Raw genomic sequence first — 20503 nt, forward strand, 5'->3', positions numbered from 1 at the left:
AGTGAAGGATAGGTGACCAAGAGAGTGCTTTGCCCTTGTCCCTTCCCAGGATTTAGAAACCTAGACTGGACTGCAGAATGACTGAGATTTGCAGCCATAGCCCTCACCTAGATTTAGGAGCCTGAGTCATTCCTTAAAAAAAACACATTATGGACTAGAATATGCTTTGTAAAATGAGATGGTGGATGTCCTTTCTTGCTTTTATTCAATATTGCAAAGATTAAATTAATTAAAAGATTGTGGCTCCCACAATCTAAACAGTCTTTAGTGCTTAGAACAAGGCAGAAATCAAGGTGTTCATACTCCACAGTGAACACTGTAATAGTGGGTGCTTTGCTGTGTCCCCAGCTAATTTTTCTTTAATTGTTTAATGGGATTTTGGGTAAGTGTTTTTGCAAAACAGCATAGTGTCAGTGGTAACAGTGGAGACTGTTCCTGCCTTTGAATATCTTCAACACTGGTGATTAGGGCAGACTTTTTGTGAGGGGGAGGGGAAGGTCTGAATTCCCTCAGCTTCACATTGCATGAACCCAGGTGTATCACATACTGGGCTGGAGGTAACCCTCCTGCTTTATTTTATGAGAGAAAAAATTGAGAAAATGGCAAGAGTTCTGGGGAGGGCAGGAGGCATGAAATAACCACAAACCTTATGTCTGAGCAGCCTCCTTCCCTGGCTGTGTTTTGGAATGACAGTTCATTCGTGTCTAGTGTTTTGTGATGAGTTCAGCTCTTTTAGAAGACGAGAAGCACACTCTCAGCGTGTCTTCTGGACCAAGGTCCTCTGAGATCTCTGGCAGACAACACGTCCTGCTGAGAGCTGGTTGTGACCTAGTTAGCAGGAAGAAGTTTCAAGCATGAGTAATAAGCACTAAGTGCACTTGACTGGGGAAATTTGGGTACCTGAGGGTGAGAGGGGAAAGAGATACTGTGTGTTCTTAGATACTCAAAGTCCTCTTAGAGGACTGAAAGCCAACTAAGTCCTAGTTTGGATGCCTAATATCTGTAGCAGTTTGGGGTCAAGGTGCATACAGCAGCTACTGCCATCCCAGCTAGAGTAAAGAAGATAAATCCCTCCTTGTCCATCTCTATGCTAGGCCAGCTCCACCACTGCACAGATACTTCACCCTGGAAGGCTGCATGGAGGAGGGAGCTACAGAAAATGTTTAAATGAAGAGAAATATTTTAATTGCATTTTTTAATTCTCATCTAATCCCAGTGCTTTCCTCAAGAAGATGACTACTAGAAATGCCTCTATCCCCTGAATTATGGAGCTCTTAGATTTGATCCCTGAACGCATATTTATGGCATTACTGAAATGACCACTTTCTGTTTACCTGAGGGTTGGTATTCAGGATACCAGTGGTGCCAATAAGTATGTTACTATAATATTTATGCATCTTCCATAAACAGAATTGCTGAAAATAATTTTAGGGAAATTTTGGATAGTAGAAAACTACTATTTTTTAACAAAAGACAAAAACAATGAAACAAAATTAAGTTTTTAAATGCTAAGGGTACTGATCAGGGTACAATGAAATTTCAAATTATCTCAAACAGCAATAAAATGTTTTGGAGACTTGCAGTTGACTCAACAGTACCTTCCTCATTAGGACCATAGTCTTGTATTAGAAAGCATGCTGCAGATAAGAAAGGTCTTAAAGAAAGGAGGAGCAGGAATAGAAGCATCATCTAATTGTTGGCTCTTATCTCCTGTTATCTCCAGATCAAGCAAATTTAGTTAAATGGCACATAGTTTTGAGTGTTTCCGGAGGAAATTCTAGTGCAGATAGGAAAAGAAAGCAACCTTGGTTTAGTGTGGGTTTTTTGTTGCTGTTGTTGTTGTTGCCCATATGCCATTATTTATTGCACATAAAGGGATTTTTCTAATTTTTAACACTTTTTTAAAAGCAGGACTTCTGTAATATCTTTCTTAATAACCAGGCTGAACAAACTTCTTATAAGACTGAATTCCTCAAATGCTACAAACATCTAATAATCAAAAGCTAATATAAATCAGCTTATATTTTAAAAAGTGACTCTAATACATTTACTTTTTCACTGTCCTTCTCTGCTATTCCATACTTCAAAGACTTGATCACTGTAGCCTTTTAATTCACCTGTTCTTTACTAATTTCCTTCTTTCTTCACTAACTAGCATCCAGACTCATGTTACACTCAGTATCCTTCACTGCTATCTGCTGAGATTTCAGTCTCACTATTATGCCTGTTTCTTGCCCTTTCAGGCTTTAGAGGTCCTTTTCAAATTTTCTGTGTTCTCTCAGTCTGTGCTGGTCATTGCTTCTGCCCTTGAGATTTGTCCTTTCACCTGGAACATCTGGATAGTTATTTCTGAGGTTTACACACTCTAAAATCATCTGATCCTGTCAATAATTCAGTCTTCCTGCTCCCCAAGTTCAGCAGTTCTTGCCTCGGGATGTAAGCAAGGAAACAGCTGGAGAGCCAGGGGCAAAAATCTCACAATGAATATAAATGTGGCATAAAAAGTTCTTTAGATCTTATGGAAAGGCTGTATGGAAGGCAATGAAACAACACTTAGCATCTCAATAGAAGATTCATCCCACTTAGTGAATAGGATAAACTTCTGTTCTTTGTGGAGCTGACTCAAGCACTTCTTCCTTCAGGGAATTTTTTTAGCTTTGTGGAAAGAACTACTGAGAATTAAATTGAACCACCTGCATGTCTGGTCACAAAGTAAGATTTTGCAGATTTTTCTGCTAGGGTGAAAGCCTGTGTTCATGTTTGTAGCTTCATTGGGGGGAAAGGTAGGAAGGAGTTTTGCCTTGCAATTACCGATTTGGACTAACATGTTTCCTCTCTGGAGCAGACCTGTAGGCAAGTATTGTGATACTTTGATGGAGGATATTTTTAAATACTTCTCAAAGACAATCTAAATGTCTCAAAACTCCTGGAATTTTCTTTCTCTGGCTTCACTGTAAATTACAGCCTTATTGCTATAATTGTGCTGTGACCCGTGGCTTCTGGAGAAAGACTGATAAAGGTTAGATATTCTTTATTCCTGCCAACAGTGTTCTGTCTAAATCCACACCTGAAATTTTCTTTTTGGGGAGTTGCAGATTAGAGTCCTAGCAAGAGCAAGCATGTGCTGAGGAACCCTTCTGTTTGCCTTTGAGAAACTTTGCTTAAAAGTGAACAAAATCCAGAGTTCCCTGCCACGTCTAAGCATGGCAAGTTCCCATGGTCCATCCCCATGACTCTCCTGGGAATAAAATGACAAGATTAGTTGTGCCTGTGTGGCATCACAACAGCAGCAGGGCCAGGGAGGCTCAGGAACTCAGGTGGGATGTCCAGTGCCTGATGGAGGACCATCCACTGGACACTCAAAAGATAAGTGCGCATCTTGTGCAGCCAGGCCACCTCAGTGTTGTCCTCACATGCTTGTTGGGAGTCTCTGAGCTCCACACTGGCCTTTAATAAATGGCGTGTGCATACCTACAACCTCGAAGTGGCTGCTCCTTCTGATCAGGGGACAGCTTTCTGACACACACAGACAATACACGTGACACACGTTGCCTGCTGGTATTTCACCCATGCAACATCTTAGGAAGGAGATGTGGATGGAAATGTTTTCAATGTGCTAATAGCACTGACCTTTCTATTTCTATTATACATCACTCAGAAGCAGTGACCATGCATTCAAAATCTGAGTCTGAAAGCCAAATGTAGACATTTTCTGAATTGATTTACTTTTGTTTGAACAATACAATTATTTTTAAATAGAAAAAGTAAAGGTTTTAATTGTGGGAGAGTGTGGGAGGCAGAGCTGCCTGTTGATCACATTAAATGTTTAATCCTTATTCAGCCACCAAAGGCTTGGGTGCAGCCAAATTTTTTTTGCTAGTGAAGTGCCTGTCCTGAGATAGTGCTATTTTTCACAGTGCATAGTAACAGGTAGGATGATAACAGGTGAAATAAAGGATAGGTTACTGTCAGTTCAAACCTCTTCTTGGCTCTAAAAACAACTTTTTAGATGTGACTCTGAAACCCTCATAAAGAAGAATGATCAGTTTCCATTCAAGCCTGCAAGTGGGTCAACATAACAGAACTGAAGTCTGAGAACAATCATCAACAATCACTAATTCATCTTAGTGGCCCAGATTCTTCATTTCCTTGACAAATGTTTAATTTTCTCTTGTGATCTGACTTTTCTTTAGAAGGTGAGTCATGCAACAACAAATCAAAATGATGGCATTTTTGTTTGCCCTGTGCAATCTCATGTAGGTGAACCAATGCATTTGCAACACAGTTGCTATTGCTGGAACCCTTCTCTTCTAGACTAGTACATGTCTACACTGATATTTTACACCTTTATCTAGTCCCACAGGATACCAAGATTACGAAGCACTTTTAAGTAATGTACAGAAGAGTTTCCTGAAAGAGCCATTTTGTCTGAGAAATTATACTAATACTCAAGCTTTTTTTTGTATACAAATCAACATGGAAATGTATTTTGATGATGGACGAAAAAAAAAAAAAAAGACCCTTTAGGCTGCCCCAAAGTTTATGTAGGTGAATCTTTTCTTACACACATGACTTCATATGTTTTGCTGCCACTATTCACAGCGAGGATCACACCGCACTGAAATTCAAGCAGCACACTTCTAAGATGTCTTCAGGTGTTAGCTGCACCTTGAATACTCCTTATCAAGGGATCCCCTTTATGTAAATAAGAGTGAGAGAATGCTCATGGAGCAGCTACACAGACTTTACTGCATTCCTGCTCCAGGGAGCTCCACAGATCAGTTATGAAGGGAAAAGGCTGGAGGAGGGAGTTTGTGATTTGGAGGAGAGCTGTTGTCATGACATTTCAGCCCCCTTGTTTCACAAGATACATATTTTTCATCCTGAGTGTTCTCTTCATTTTTTCATGTCCATTTGAGCCAAAGAGCATTTCTGGGACAAATGTTTAAAGGGGAGGGATATGAATATGTCAGGTGAACAAATGGAAGGGAGGAAGAACAATTTAATATGGATGATTGCACAAGAGCAAATGGAGAACACCAGTCTTTGAGTGAATGTGGCTAGAAATGAGAAAAAGGTTTTCAACAGGAGGTTTGGAACAGCCTCTGGGTAAGAACAGATGTAAAAAGAAACAAAAAACCCAAAAAACCCCAAAAAACCAAACCAAATAAAAAGCCCCAAACAACCTCCTTCTCACCACCCCCCCCCCTAAAAAAAACCACCAAACCCAAACCAACAACAACAAAAACCCCAAAATAGGCTTCCTGCTTTTAATATCAACTTGATCAAGAGAAGGAAAAAAAGGTAACAACCTTCCTTGGTTGATGGAAACAGACAGAGTTTGGGAATCAATTAGCCAGGGTTTTTCCCTCACCATACAATCCTATTTTCCAGTGTTCCTAAAGCTGCTACTGTGGCACCTGCTGCAAACAGCCATACAACTGAATAGCAGCCTAACCCAGAGCACTGCTGAGCACACACTGCCCACCTGGCCCAATAGCAGCTGATTTCCTTGGCACCCTGCTGGATACACTCTCTACCTTAGAGGACAGGGCTGTAGCACAATTTAAAACTGTCTCACCTAAATATTAAGCAGTCAAAATCAAGGTGTCTCTGGCATTCAGTCCCCTTGTTTTGTCTGATCTCACTGCCCCTCAGAACAATTTCTACTTAATGGAGCCTAAACAGAGCCTTACAATCATATGTTTGAAATGGGAATGATGACTAGGATTGCATGTAAGAATAGTTTCTGCCATAGAATTCCATTCAATTTAATGGAAAAGTGTCTTGAACATTAACAGCAATTCAATTATTTGGAGTCTTAAAACCCCTATGAATTGTCTCCCATCTGTAGCTGGATCTACAATAAATTACGCTTTCAGATAAATTTAGTCTTCTTACATTAAAGCTCTTTTAGACCATATTTTCTTGAATTCAAGGAGATCTTTCCCCCATCTTTCAAGGGACATACAATAGCTTACTTCTTTTCATTACAAAATAAACTAAATTACATTTACTTGGTCTATCACCATACTTCATGGGAAATTTACTGCAGGAGCTGATTGGTGGTTAACTTATACCCCACAGCCAATGGGTGTGTTCTCTCACTGTGATAACCAGAAGGCAATTTATTCAAAGTATCTGAGACTAAATTACAAAGAAATATATATAAGCATGTATAAAGCATATGCTGATATGGACTAGTTAAAACATCTCCCATAGTTCTGATCCAAGAATGTCCAAGAACGAAGTGTTGTTAAAATTCAGAGTAATTTGGGTTTAGAAAAGGTATGCTGCCTTCATTATTAGAACTAGGTATGCATTGACTAGTTAGTCCACTCCCTCTTTTTACCTGTAAAAATATTTTATTGTATTATAACTGTGATATTACAGGAACTCATGTCATAAAAACAACCAACCAAGCTAAAATAAATATGCATCGATTTTTTTTTTAACACATAATTTGGTAAAGCTTGGACAGGTGTTATTCTGTCATGAACAGGACTGAGCTCACTATACTGGAGTTTTATGAGGATGACAGATCTACAGGTAGTGGTTTAATGGACCTCCAAAATCCCATATCTTTTTAAAGAACTGATGAGCTGAAAGTCATAGGATACATACATGCAGAAGGTAAAATGCTACTTGCCATATGCTTCCATTCTCTCTTTTTTATTTTTTAAATGCAGGTCTACATTGCTCAATCATCCAAAGTCTTCATGTTTTTGCAGCATTTTGCCTACAGAGCAATTTTTTTCTAACACGGCCCTAATTAATATTTTTCATATTGATATTCAGATTACATATTCAAAGGAACAGTGTAACTATATTGGAGAGGTTTTACCTGGTCATCTTCAAATGAGTAAGAATATTTGATCAGAAAGACTAACTTCTGTTTATTTTGTCCTGGAAATTATCTGGATCTGGAGATTTTCTGGATCTTAAGCTCTCTCTGATGTCTGTCAGCATTACTTTGGTAACAGGGAAGCAGGAGCAGGAGACAAGATTTTTAATGCTAAATTTTAACCTTTGAAATCAACGAGAATTTTGCCCTGTATATTTAATTTCTTCATCTGCCACTATTTTACTGTGTGATCCCCTAATTGCTTAATTGATATATATCTGCATTTCTGTTCTGTGAAATAGCAGTGCTGTTGTCTCAGCATGCAAAGGTAATTCAGTGGTTGTTTAAAAAGTGAGCTTGTAGAAAAGACAGCACGATGGAATGATTATCTCAAAGCACTTACTAGGTCTAAATCCCAAAAATCTGGAAGGACAGGAATGGCCTTTTCATAATGTGTTCTTTATTTATTCTCAGTGCTCACTAAATTGCTAGACTCTCAGGATAATAATATGATGATGAGTAGTCCCCTCCTCTTTTACTATTTTCAACTTTCTGGATTCTCTATTTTCTTAAAAGTTCCTGAAATGTTACCTGTATGAAACCAGTACACTGTACTTGCCACAGCGTTATACGCCTGACCAAGAAAAGTGCTCAGCAGAAGTAAGGGTACCTAATAAGATACATAATTTTCCTATTACCTCATGCACATACAGATAGGAGCCACTCACCTTTCCTAAACTTTACACTTTCTTTAAGAATATATTCAAACAATTCTCTCTCCTGTTATGTATCAAAAAAATAATATTGAACATAAATCATAACGACCTTGTCCCATGGGTTTGATAGAATATTAATAGTAATAAACACATGAAGGACCTGAGTAAACTCAGTATAGTCAAAGCCATTCAATATGAGTTATGTTAAATGTAATTTTTAAAACCATATATATTTGAGATGGGTATGAGATAGTTATATTAATATTTTATATAGGATTGCCAAATTGATGGTATGGTCATATATACATTGACGTCAGTTAGTGAACACAACATTGTGATTCTAGAATAAACATGATAAAAGTCAACATTATAAACATTAAATGTATTAAAAGCTGATAAATCTTGGTCTGAAATTAAACATGGGGAATAACTATTAAGCAGATGTGTTACTAACTGGATCCTTCAGGAATATGTTCATTTATACAACTTGACAAGCTATCCCTCTGTTGTGAACAAAATAGAAGAAACCATTATAACTCTGCAGTGCTCTTGTTTGCGGTAGGCAAATATCAAGGGAACAATATAAGCTAACAAAGACAAGTCACTGACTTGAGATGATCTGGATCCATCATTAAGTAAATCTCAGCAAACATGGTTTCCTTTGGTTAAAATCATATGCCTGAAAAGAAAGAATGCAGGCCAAAGGCAGAGGCCTTCCTGAAGAGATGTGATGTGCCTATATGGGGAAGCTAAACAGTTCCAGGGCTTGTTCTCTGGCTCTGGGGCTAAATGCCCAATTTAGTTTCATTCATACAATTAGAGTGACCTGCTCTGCATAACAGGACAGTCTCGTATTAGCATTTTATTGGGAATGATCCCTGGAATGTGGTAACTTTCCAGTCAGGTCTGGGACCATTTTAACAACTTAGTACATAGACAATCAAGTTCTGGTGCAAAAGGTCAGGTTTCTGCTAGTTTGCAGAGAAAAAACCTGGGACTGTTAACAAAAACAGACATGACAACTAAAAGAAGTGCTCAGTGCAATCCTGCACCCACAGGAGTTGTGGCTACAACCTTGGCTACATAAAGCCGAAACCTTAGCCACATGAAAGCCATGTTCCTTCTGTACCTTAGCACTTCTGTATTTTAGCACTGACTGCTATTGAAACAACAGTTGTGATATCCTTAGATGAAGATGGTTACTGATCAATTGAAGCAGGTTAAGAGGAGCTAAGACAATGGTTGAAGGAGTATGGGATATATTTGATGGCAAATGTCCTCAGGAGCCATTTAGGTTAAAAACAGAAAAATTTCAGGAGTGTATTTCTCAGTTTCTGAGTAGTCTATACTGCAGGATGCAAGGTGACATACAGACAGTAGAGGTAAAATAAGGTAACTTTCTTGCTAGTCTTGTTGCTTTAACTAGATTCTTGGAGTGTCCAACCTTTGTCAGCTATCTCTAGGCTGCAACTGGCAGTGCAGGCATAGGCTTTGAGACACATACTGGATATGGGATGGTCCTTCTGCAAAGAGAGCTGAGGACAAATCCAATAAACAGTCAGATTTCTGTATTCTGAATCACTGACCAATGCCCAGTCCTACATGAGCTATCTGCTCAAAGTTGCTGCCTCTGTAACTTCATAGTTTATGAAGTAGCTGCATTCACTGGTGTCAGAGACCGAAATATTATAGTTTATGACTTAAACATTTTCATGAAGGACTTTTAAAACTGTATTACAAAAGCTGCAGAGAAGACTACTGCACCCTGGATGGGCCCTGACTGAGGCCTTGCACCGCTCGCTGATGAAGATAAGATAAAGTAACAACTCAGGGCTGGGGACATTCACAGAGCACAAGCTTAACACCTCCAAGGTGGAGATCACAGCCCCAGGGCTATCAGCTGCCTCGAACCAAGGGGTGGGGGGAGAGAGGCTTTGGGTGTGTGTTGGAAAGGCCTCTGGTCAGAGGCGCAGTGACTGCCCATCCTCCACTGTGCAGAGGAGCCCAGCTGAGGGGTCCTCACCAGGGAGAAGCTGCATCCACATGAAGGACAGAGGGGGTGACATGGCCCATCAAAGGCCCCCTCTACCCAAAGGGGTGCCCAGACCCTGCACCGGAGCCCCAGAGATGGTGCAACAAGACCCTCAGTGTTGCAAGGGACAGTGTCAAGCCGGCCCCTGCAAGAGGAGACACGTGGGTGTTCCCACCTGGCCCACAGTGTACATTAATCCACGGGATTCCGTACTCTTCCGCGCGTGGTGTGGTGGCGTGTGGCGACGGGGGACCCTCGCCACCAGCAGAGCAGATGGAGGGGAGCAACGAGACATCATTGGGACCCTCACATGGGTGATATGCTTCCACCTAATCCCTGTCACTCTTTCCCTGGCCCTCCACCCTCCCCACACAAACTTCTTTCTCTATTTCTTTATTTTCTCTTTCTTTCTTTTTGCCTCTTTTACTATTAAATAAAATAAACCAATTATTTGGCACCGACACCTAACCCTGTTTGGTTTTAATCTCGTTTTTGGGTATATTTCGAACCTTCTAAGTTCTTTCCGGTTTATACTCAGAGACTTAATTTTCCTTGCTCTTCTGGGTTTAAACCAGATCGAAACAACTGGGTATGGGTATTCCCTCAATCCTTTCAAGATTCTCACCACAGAGTACTTATCTTTTTTGTGGTTGCTCTGTGACTTAATTTTACGTATCAAATAATCAAAGAATTTGAAAACAGCCTTATCTATTCTGGTCAGCACAATGTTTACCATACAGCTGAGATTCTGTTTATTAACATCTTCTGGGGTTTTTACTTTGTGAGGGTCAGTAAGTGTTTATAAAACTATCTAGACAAATGTAATACATATAATAATGAAAAAATTCTACACATTAGATTCCAGTTACCAGGTTATCAGACATATCAAACTGTATCAGTCAGATTATCAGACCATTATAAGACAACTGCATTAAAACAAACCAGATATATTTTTAAACCATTCTATATGAATGATAAAAAAATAACTTTTACATCTCACTCTTCCCAAACCCATCTTGAAAGCTATGAAGTATCTGATTAATATTTTAGGACTTTGTAATTTCTGAAGATAATAAGACTTGGAAATAAAAGTACCTTTTGGACACTGAGTAATAAGGATGACACTTCCCACCTATATTCATTAAATCCAGGCTACTTGTGAAGCTCTTGTACAGGAAATTATTATTCACTGTTCTCAATTTTCATATAATGCAAATCATTGAGAGAGCAGCATTTACACTACCCAAAGGTCTGGTGCAATGTCAATATCAGAGAGCATGTGCTGTCTGCAATACTGTCAGAATAAGGTGGGTTGGATAAGAAATTCCTTACTTCAGAAGATTGTTCCCATTAAGCAAAACATAAACAGCAACAATGGCATTAAAAATTTACTTTACATTTCTTCACTGTGTGGCTAGTGAGGCACCGGAACTGGTTGCCCAGAGAAGCTGGGGATGCCCCATCCTTGGAAGTGTTCAAGGTCAGGCTGGCCTTTGAGCAACTTGGTCTAGTGGAAGGTGTCCTGGTCCATGGCAAGGGGAATTGGAATTAAATACATGTAGGGCCCCTTCCAGCCCAGACATTCTATGGCTTCCCTCTAATTTAAGCTTCTATGACACCAGCGTATATATGGAGAAACTAGTCAGCCAGCGGTACTGTGAGAAATGTCAGGACTTCCTGCAGCTCCTTGCCACAGCTGTGACGTGCCTAGGACACACTGCCTCTAAGGGTGCTCAGTGTTCTGAGATCTCCCTCTTGAAAGCAGCCTGAGCTACAGTATCAGAGAATCACAGGATCACAGAGTGCTTTGGGTTGGAACAGATCTTAAATATCATCTAATTCCAACCCCCCTGCCAGGTTGCTCAAAGCCACATCCAAACCTGGTCTCGGAAGCAGGTATAAAACTGCTGTGCTAAGGATACTATGACAGCCTTCATCCATGCTTCCTGGACTTTAATTGCTTTCTCCCATAGGATTATTTTACTTTAACTGACATGAGCTGCCGATAAAGGAAGACATTGTTACAGTATACCACAGTACAGCAAAACATAATACAGCAAAACTGCCCAAACCATATTCAGCCTTCCTAAAACAAAAATAAGACCAAGTCTTGCTTGGACTTGAACTTAGCAAAGTGACATAATCAGTTAATCAGGGACCTGAGTCAGAGTGGCCGTGTCCTTTAAAGGCAGCATTACTGTGACATTCGCTCTGCTCGTCTGTATGTACAGAGATGGGCTATAGACAGCGGTTCAGCTTGTGATCTCTTGTATTTCAGCAAGCACAGAGCTGGCATCACTGGAGAGAGCAGCCAAACTGCTTTAAATGAAGCTGCTTTGGTAGCAGAAGCAACGTAGCTGTGTTAATGCATCACTGTCTAATTACCCCTTTCTCACTAGATAGAAGAACCTAGGCTAGCTATATACTGGTTTTGTATGGAGAAAGATTATGCAGCACAGATGTAATGTTTATGATGTGTGCATGTTTTTAATGCTTGGCTGCCAGATTTAAGATTTTATTAAATTTTCTTTCTGTTCTATCTCCTTATCTGTAATTTTCCACATACATTCTATTTAGACATTTACTGATTTCTAAGAACTTACTGCCATTTGCTTACAAAGTAAATAATGTATGAAAATTCCTATTGTATGAAAGGTAAGATGCATTTCATTTATATTTCATAAACAAAGAACTTAAAGACAAAACTATGATTCAAAATTTTTATGACAGTATGATAGAATCAACCTTAAATTGATTGAACTACTTTTATTTAAGTCCAGATTCACTAATATACCAGAAAACCACAATTTTTTCAAAGCACACAAGTAATTTAAATTGCGTTTACATCTATTTTCCATCACTGGAGCAGTGCAAATCAGATAAGACACACTAGAGAATCAAGCCCTTATGCTGGTTTGGTCAAGGCACAAGGCTACATGGTGGCTGGGCAGGAGGAGCAGTGCAGACCCCGAGTTAATCTGTTTGTGTGCTTTAAGCATTCCCTAAGGTCCTGCCACAGTCACACTGCTTGGCTGCTTCCTCTGTGCACGCTAGAGACAGCAGCAATGCCAAGGAAAACCTTTTGAGAGCAAACACACAACTTCAAGTAGAGACACAAAATCTCTGTAGAAAAGACCTCTCTGAAACGGTTAACTTTCCAGAGAATCACAGTGAAATGTGCATGCAGCTCCCTGCCTCAGACCCTCTGTAGCCAAGACCTGCAGAGGCGCCAAGCTTAAAGGGCTGGGCTTCTTTGGAGGGTTCAGTGGACCCCCAGGAGTCTGCAGCCAAGCTATTCACACAACTCTACTTACAGCCTGTATAGCTATAGCCATTAGCTATAACACGAACAGATAAACTTAATTACAACTTAATCTATTCATTTGTTTTTATACCCTATGCACAAACTTTTAATTAATTAATGGTATGGAAATTTTGATTGCATTATTTCATTATAAAAACTACTTAGAACAAAGGGTACGTCAACAGAAATGCTAAATTTTGTGAAGGATTTAATTTTTTACTAATTTTAGCTCGAGCCAATTAGCACATGAATTTTATGTTCTTAGAAAACTCATTCTGTATTCACATAATAAGCACTACTCATATAGTGGGGATATATTTTTCACTAAAAAAGCTGAAACCTTGGTATGAGTGCAAAATAAATCCCTGACATCATGAAAACATGATCAGGAGGGAGCTAATGGAACTGTAATGAACATCTCTGTAAGAGCTAATACTGTTTCACTTAGTACACTTCTGGCATATTCAAGAAAATCTCCATATGTTCATCCATAAAGGCATGCATGTGAAGCATACAAGTAAGAAAGTGCTATTTAAAGGTACTAGGATTGTAAAATTTATTTAAGATAACATACTTTTCGTTAGGAAAAATGTATATACCATATATATATCTCTACACATATTTCTATGTTCTGCAACATATACACACACAGACACATATATGCCACTTTCAAGTGGAAAATCATGTCCAAGACTGGCTGACATTCCTCCTATCCTGTCCCCATAACAATACCACTCAGCCTCTCCTTCTTCTAGTCTTTTGGGAGATGGGGATTAACGCATCTGAGGTTTCTAGCATTTTATTTTTTGTGAAGAACGTCACAACCCATGGGTTTCTACCCTTCTCTACTGCATCACGTTCTGCTGTGGATCCTGTTGTGCTCCAAGTTGTGTCTGCTGCTGATTTCAAACTGTGAGAACTTCTGGGTCTTTGGGTCCAGGTTCTGTTTTTGTAGTCCACTGGTCTCTTATTCCTTTATTATTCTTATGACAAAATCAAAGTGGGGCTACCAGTGAGATCAGGGAAGTTTTCTGCAATGTTGGTCTCATCAATACCCCCCCAAGCAGGACTGAACTCAGGAGTACTCTTGTGAAGGAGACCTTGTGTCATAGCTCCTTACAAATCAGCTACATTTTATGGGACATTTAAACTTTACTTTTGAAATTATGCATGTTGTTCAATATGCACATCCTTATAATGAACATTACACAGAACAATTAGAAAATGATGCTACTTCAAATGCACAGAGTTCATATATATATATATGTCCCTTGACATATAGCTTGCACTTTGTATTTAATACACTGGTTAAAAATAAGAATTGCAGTTAAGAATAAAATAGTTCATTTTCTTTTCAGGGTAGGTAGAAAACTGCATTGGGATAGGGAATTTTTCACCATGCTGTCAGTCAGATTTCAATTCAAATCAATAGTGCAGGGAGTGTTTTTCAACAGACAGCTTTTCAGTAGCCTTCTTGAAATGAGTTCATGGGTTCAGGGCAATTCTTTGTGCATAAGTATCCATGTTGCACAACAAGGAGAAGAATAACTATTCCTATCTGTAGATTTCAACATAAAGACCAAGGGCTGAGTGCAGCTTTGCACTCCTAGGTAGGCCTCTCAGCTTGGTGATTGGTAAAATGAAGGGACCTGGCCTGCCAGTGCTGTGCCTGCTCTGGTGACAGTGGACACTCCTGGCACCTTACACAGACACAGTATGTGCTCCTTGTCACATATGAAAGCTAAGAAGCACTGACTGAAATTATCAGGCAGCAGGTTCATAGCAAACAAAAGGAAGTACTTTTTCACACAAATCATAATTAAATTGTGGCGCTCATTGCCACAGAACAAGGTTGAGACCAAAGCATAAACAGATTGTAAAAAAGGGAGTAGGGAAACTCAAAGTTTATTAAACATGATGGTCTGGGAGCAAACTCCAGTTTAAGAAATCCATGTTCTACGTGTTGCTGAAACTTGAAAGGATATACCAGGAAAAGATCCCTGTATGCCAATCCTGTTTCTTACGTTTTTCTCCCTTCAGCATCTGCTAATGACTGTAGTCAGAGCCAGGATATTGGACTAGATGTTCAACTCACTATAGCAATTTATTTGATCGTATTCTTTTAATTAAATTATGTTCTTATTTTGGCTACTTAAAAGGATCTAAGGCCCTGATGGAGAAAGGCATTTAAATGCTTTAATGCTCATGTTATTTCAGGGAGGCAAATACTTGTGTGTATCATAGCATTTGCATCTTAGGCCATAAACTTACTGGGGTGGGGCTCATGTATCTTTTATTAGGACTTTGCTTTTCTGGGTATGAGGTAGAATAAAAATATGTGCTTGATAAGAGTGATAACAGTGTGCAACACTGTTTCTCTTTAAAGGTTAAATAGTTTGTTTGCCTAAATGGCTTGTGCCACAGGAAAATTCCCCAATGATTTATGTAAGGATGATGACACTGGCATCCATTGATGTGAAAAAGAATCAACTTCCTTTATAGAACTCCCCACATTTGTAATGCGTGAATATTACATTTGTAGGAAGCTATTTTTCACCTGTTACCCGTAACAGTATTGCCAGACAATATGTAACTTACTTATATTTACCTAGCAAGGTATTTCAGATTCCATCCATTTTGCAAAAGCATCTGGCTGCAAACCTATGACACACGTTGGTGAAAATCCAGATACAGAAATGAAACCGAATACCGAAAACCATAAATTTCACCCCAGCTGTTTCTAAGCCTGACAGCACCAGTAAGGCTTCCTTCTAAATCAAAAAGAACAGATAGAGATGAATGTTAGGTTGGCAGCCGAGCAAGCGAGGTAACCTCGGAATTCTTAATTGCGGGCGGTTTCATCCCGAGGAGAGGCGCAGCCCGCAGGAGCAGCACACGGCGGGTCTCGGGCGCTGGGCAGCAGCACCGCATCCCCGCCGCACCGAGCGCCGCGGCAGCGGGTGTTTCCCCAGCGGCGCGGGGAAGCCCTGCTCCGCCCGGGGCCGTGCCGCCTCGCCTCTGTCCCGCGCTGCCCAGAGCCGGGCGCGGCGCACCGGGAGCATCCCTGCCCCGCCGACCGCGCCCGGCCACCTGCTCCTCCCGCGGCCCCCGCCCGCCTCCCGCCGACATTTCCCGGGGAGGGGCGGGAAGGAGGCCGGGGCAGAGGGATGGCGGTGCCGCAGGGTAGGGCGGGCGGGAGAGGCTGGGTGCCGCCCGGGGCTCCGCGGCCGCTGCCTGCAGGGGCTCCCCGGCGCCGGTCCGGTCCGGCCCGGTGGGGCAGCCGAGAAACGGGGCAGAGGGAGGGATGGGAAACCAACTCCTGATCTTAGAGCAACAACTCGCTTGTTCACCCTCACCTTCCGCCGGCTCCTCGGATTGAAATAACAACAACAACAATAATAATAAATACACCAGCTCTCCTCGCGCGAAGCAGACCCACGTTACAGGCAGGGGAAGGTCAAGAGGAAAGGCAGGAGGAGCGCTGCCTCGCCTCCGAGCTGGCGGCTGTCACACCGCCAGCCCGTGCCCCCGGCTTCCCCGGGGGCGGCCCAATCCCTCCCCTGCTCGGGCTGGTAGGCATCGCCCGGCGCGGCGGATGCCCCGCGGCACCCTCAACACAAACCGGGAGGCGGCGGAGATGGGGGGGGCGCGGGTAGAGCCCGGCGCACCTCTCCCCACCCCTTTGTGCATCGCGGGCAGGACACACACACAAACACACACACACACACACACACACACTCCACCTTGCAGCCTCGGCGCCGAAGCCGCCCGTTGTTACACTTACACACACACACACACACACACACACACACACAGGCACGCTTACACACAGCCTGTCCCTCCGGTGAATGCATTTGCTGTTGCACTCTACCGCCATCCATCCATCCATCCATCCATCCATCCATCCATCCATCCATCCATCCATCCATCCATCCATCCATCCTCTCGTCTCCCTCCTTCCTCTTTCCCCCCCATTCCCTCCCTTTGGTCGGTGTGGTTCCCCCCCCCCCCTTTGCATCACTATAAAGCAGACATTTTGGTGCCGTTTACCACGGTTCAGGCTGAAATAAGCGCGGAGCGCCTTACCCACCCCCGCCCGGCTGCGTGCAGTTGGCGCTGAGATCCCGGGAAGGGTTGGTGCGGCTCGTCCCTAGCGCAGCTGGTTCGCTGCCATCCGCCCAACTTCAGCACCCAGCCGGCGGGGAGAGGGAGGGAGGCGGCGGCAGGCAGGCAGGCGGGCAGGCAGCAGGCAGGGAGGGAGGAAGGGAGGGAGGGGGGGGAGAGAGAGAGGGAGAGAGAGAGGGAGAGAGGGCGGCGGAAAGGAAGGGAGGGCGGGAGGGTGCGAGGAGCAGCGCGGAGCAGGGAGCCCCCGCACATGCGCTCTGCCGGCGGCGGCGGAGCCCGGCGGCAGCGGGAGTTCCCCCGCTTGGCCCGGCGGGTGAGTCACGGCCCGGCCCGGCTCGGGCCGGCACCGCCGCTCGCTGCCCCGGGCTGCTCGGCCGGGCGCCGTCGCGGGTCGCAGGGACGCTCCGCCGGCAGCCAGGGGCAGGGGTCTCTGCAGGCGGCGGGGCCGGGGCGGCGGAGCGGCAGCATCCCCGCTCGTGGGCTGGCAGCGTGTGACGGCGGGAGCAGCACGCCGCCGTGCTGAGGAGTGAAAGCCCAGCGGTGCTGGGCTCCGGTTTTGTTTTTATTTTGGTCCCCACATCGGCATGTCCAAATAGATTTAAAAAAATAAAAAGTCTATAAACCACTATCCAACACTTCATTCTTCTCTGAAGCCAAGGGAGAGGCAGGGATTTAGTGGCCAGGTTACTTTTTGATGTTGGGCACCTGAAGCACAATTTCTGAATAAAGAACCAGTGTGGATCTGCATGGATCTGTTGGTGTCAACTGTGAGAATCAAGACCAGGATGCTCTGAAAATCTGCGTCTGAATCCTGAATCCTGCCACGTCATGCCAGTTAGTTTGTCCGATCTTTTCAAACTCCAGTTTCCAAATTTTTGCTCAATAGAGAATGCTGTTTAGCTTTCCTACTGCACCTTAGAAATCTGGAGCCTGATATGCCTCCAGGCAACAGCACTGGAAAAATACATATTTGGCATCTGGATCCTGTCAAATCATGCCACGAATCCAGAAATGTTAATATCTCAGGAGAGAATGCATTACTGTATTTACCACTCCACTAAAACAGTCTGGCAAGATGGTACAAAAAGGCACAAGGCTGCATTAAGGTGGTTCTGCGGCTCACCAACAATGTGTATCAAATCTCTTTGCAAAACTGGTCAACACACCTGTGTATCCCATCTAAAGCCCAAAGTGGAGTGCTACAAAAACTGAAGCCAAAATGACACATATGTTAGTAGGGTTGAAATTAAAAGGATTGAAAGCAGTCCAGAAGGGCTAGCTTGCATGAGAGCTGTAAGAGCATAGGCACATCAAAATCAGCTCGGCTCTCGGGAATCTGTGTTCAAAACACAACTCATTTAAAACATGACAGTATGTTGTGTTGGTTGTCTGGCTTATTTTTTGTCTTCTGGGATAGGAGCTTCAAATTCTGAATCTCACAAGGACTAGAGCCAGTGTTAAGCTCCCTGAAAGTCTCTCCCCACAAAACCATGACTTCTCTTTTCTTCTGGTCTTGATTCTTGTGAAGGAAAAGTCCTTGAACTGGAAGCCACAACTCTGTTTGATTACCAAAGGTTAATGGCATGGCAATTTGGAGTCTTAATAGAAATTTAAGTTATATTCCCTATGTTTAGAAACAGTTCTCAAAAGAGTATTGTAAAGGATAAAATGTATGTATGCAACATTAACAGCGTTTTTACTAGTTAATTGCAGTGCTTAAAATATTTTTTGAGTATCTGTCCACAGCTTTTAAGAGCACCAGTGCTATTCTAAGGCCTCAGTTAGGAAAAACCTGCATATTTAGGAAATAATCTGAAGATTTGTTTAACTTTAAACTCACATGTTGAAGTTTAATGACTTCATAGTAAAGACTGTGAGCCTTCATACCTGCTTAATATTAGGAAGATAGTTCCACTCTGGCAAAAACTATGAAACCAATCAAAGCAAGTGTCTTCTCCTACAGATTTAGTAGCTACATAGAGATGTTCAACTTAAAAGGGAGACTGAGTAGTGGGTAGGATTGAAAGAAAATAATTTTATCCATGTATCAGAAAAATACCAAATTCTATAAGTTTGAAAATGCTATGCTTAAAATGTTTAAATGAATAAAAAACTTCAGCTTTTTTTACTCTTTTAATGTTTTCCACAGCTCTGGACAAGCCCAGCCATTCCTATTTACCATAGCTTCCTGCACTGAAGCCATTCCTTGTTGTTGCTTGAACTCCTGTTTATAAATCCACTTCCTTTCAATAGCTGTTCTACTGCTCTGTTCTGGCCACTGCCTAATCCTTCTGCCTATTTTAGAGCCCTGCAATTGCTCTCAATGACTTTTTCTTCCCGGCCTTTCTATCCTCTCTCCCTGGTATATGTGTTTTGTTCCATGCTTTGCATTTCTTAACCCAAACAGTTTCCTTATTACCATGCATTATTTTTTTTTTTTTCAAATTAAAACCTGTTTGCATTGTTTTTCCAAAGAATTGTCACTGTCTTTTGAAAAAATAGAAATGGATGGAGAAATGTGTTATAAAACAACTTGTGAAGATCTATAAAAACATGTACTTGCGAAGGCCTTCTGGAACAAAGAGTCCAAATAATTCTAATAAAATCATTTTACTTCAGCATTAAATGTCTGTAGAATTTAAAGGGCATGAAGCTAGGTCCCTTATTTTCCAGTATTAAGTCTACACAATTGTTGGTTGGCTATATAATTTCAGTCAACTTTATATTCTACCTGTAGAAATCCAGGCATTTAACACTTGTCACGGTCATGAACTCTTCAAGATTAGAGTCAGTTAATAGTATTCCCTGCATATCTTCAACATAAAAGAAATCAAAGGCTAACATTAAAACAACTCAATAGTTGAAGACCTAATATTGATCATAAAGTCATGATCTTCTTTTGTGGCCCCAGCATGACTTCAATGTGATACAAAATGAAATATTTAAAATGTGTTACTTTTTGTTTGTAAGCAGCAGTACTGTAACAGCTTAAAGGCACTTATATTTGTAGCGTCAGCTGGGAAATGGGTCAGTAAAATGTCCTGCAGTTACAGAGATGTATTTATGTGTGTTTATGGTTGGCTTCATGCAAAAATCTTTCTTATCTATGTCTGTGCAATACTGTGGTTCTTTATCAGGCATGGTTTTTTAATAACTATCAGACTGTCTAATGTTATTTGACACTATTAAGATTCATTTAAAGGATTAAATAGACCTTTCTGTGCTGCTATACATAAAACCATGAAATTTTAAAAAAACAAACTACCACCAACTCCCCCACCTAACTCTTCATCCCAAAGCAAATGAGTCAAAGAAGTCATCATCTTCTGTTGGCTCTTTGCATGGAAAGCTGGCTTGTAAAATGTGATTAGAGCTACAGCATCTCAGTGGAAGGGAGATTTTTTTCTTGCAGTAGCAGCAAATTGAACACAGAGTCTGTCTCTGAGAGTCCACTTTCAGATTTCCCCAAGCAACATTTATAA

General features: G+C 41.8%; 1 protein-coding gene across 5 annotated transcripts in view; it reads right to left on the bottom strand.

Moving 5' to 3' along the window:
* RGS17 (regulator of G protein signaling 17) overlaps positions 1-17168 on the bottom strand; it is a 74287-nt gene extending 57119 nt beyond the window's left edge. The window contains exons 1-2 of one of the 5 annotated variants that reach the window (XM_032101892.1): positions 16987-17055; positions 15505-15667 (exon numbers count right to left, since the gene is read on the bottom strand). In XM_032101892.1, coding sequence (XP_031957783.1) covers positions 15505-15545 — 41 coding nt within the window. In that variant the 5' untranslated portion in view covers positions 15546-15667; positions 16987-17055. The other 4 variants (XM_032101891.1, XM_032101894.1, XM_032101896.1 and 1 more) reach the window with 4 other exon arrangements.
* Between the last annotated feature and the right edge of the window lie 3335 nt (positions 17169-20503).

The sequence above is a fragment of the Corvus moneduloides genome, chromosome 3 (assembly GCF_009650955.1).
Source record: "Corvus moneduloides isolate bCorMon1 chromosome 3, bCorMon1.pri, whole genome shotgun sequence".
Taxonomy (NCBI): Eukaryota; Metazoa; Chordata; class Aves; order Passeriformes; family Corvidae; genus Corvus; species Corvus moneduloides.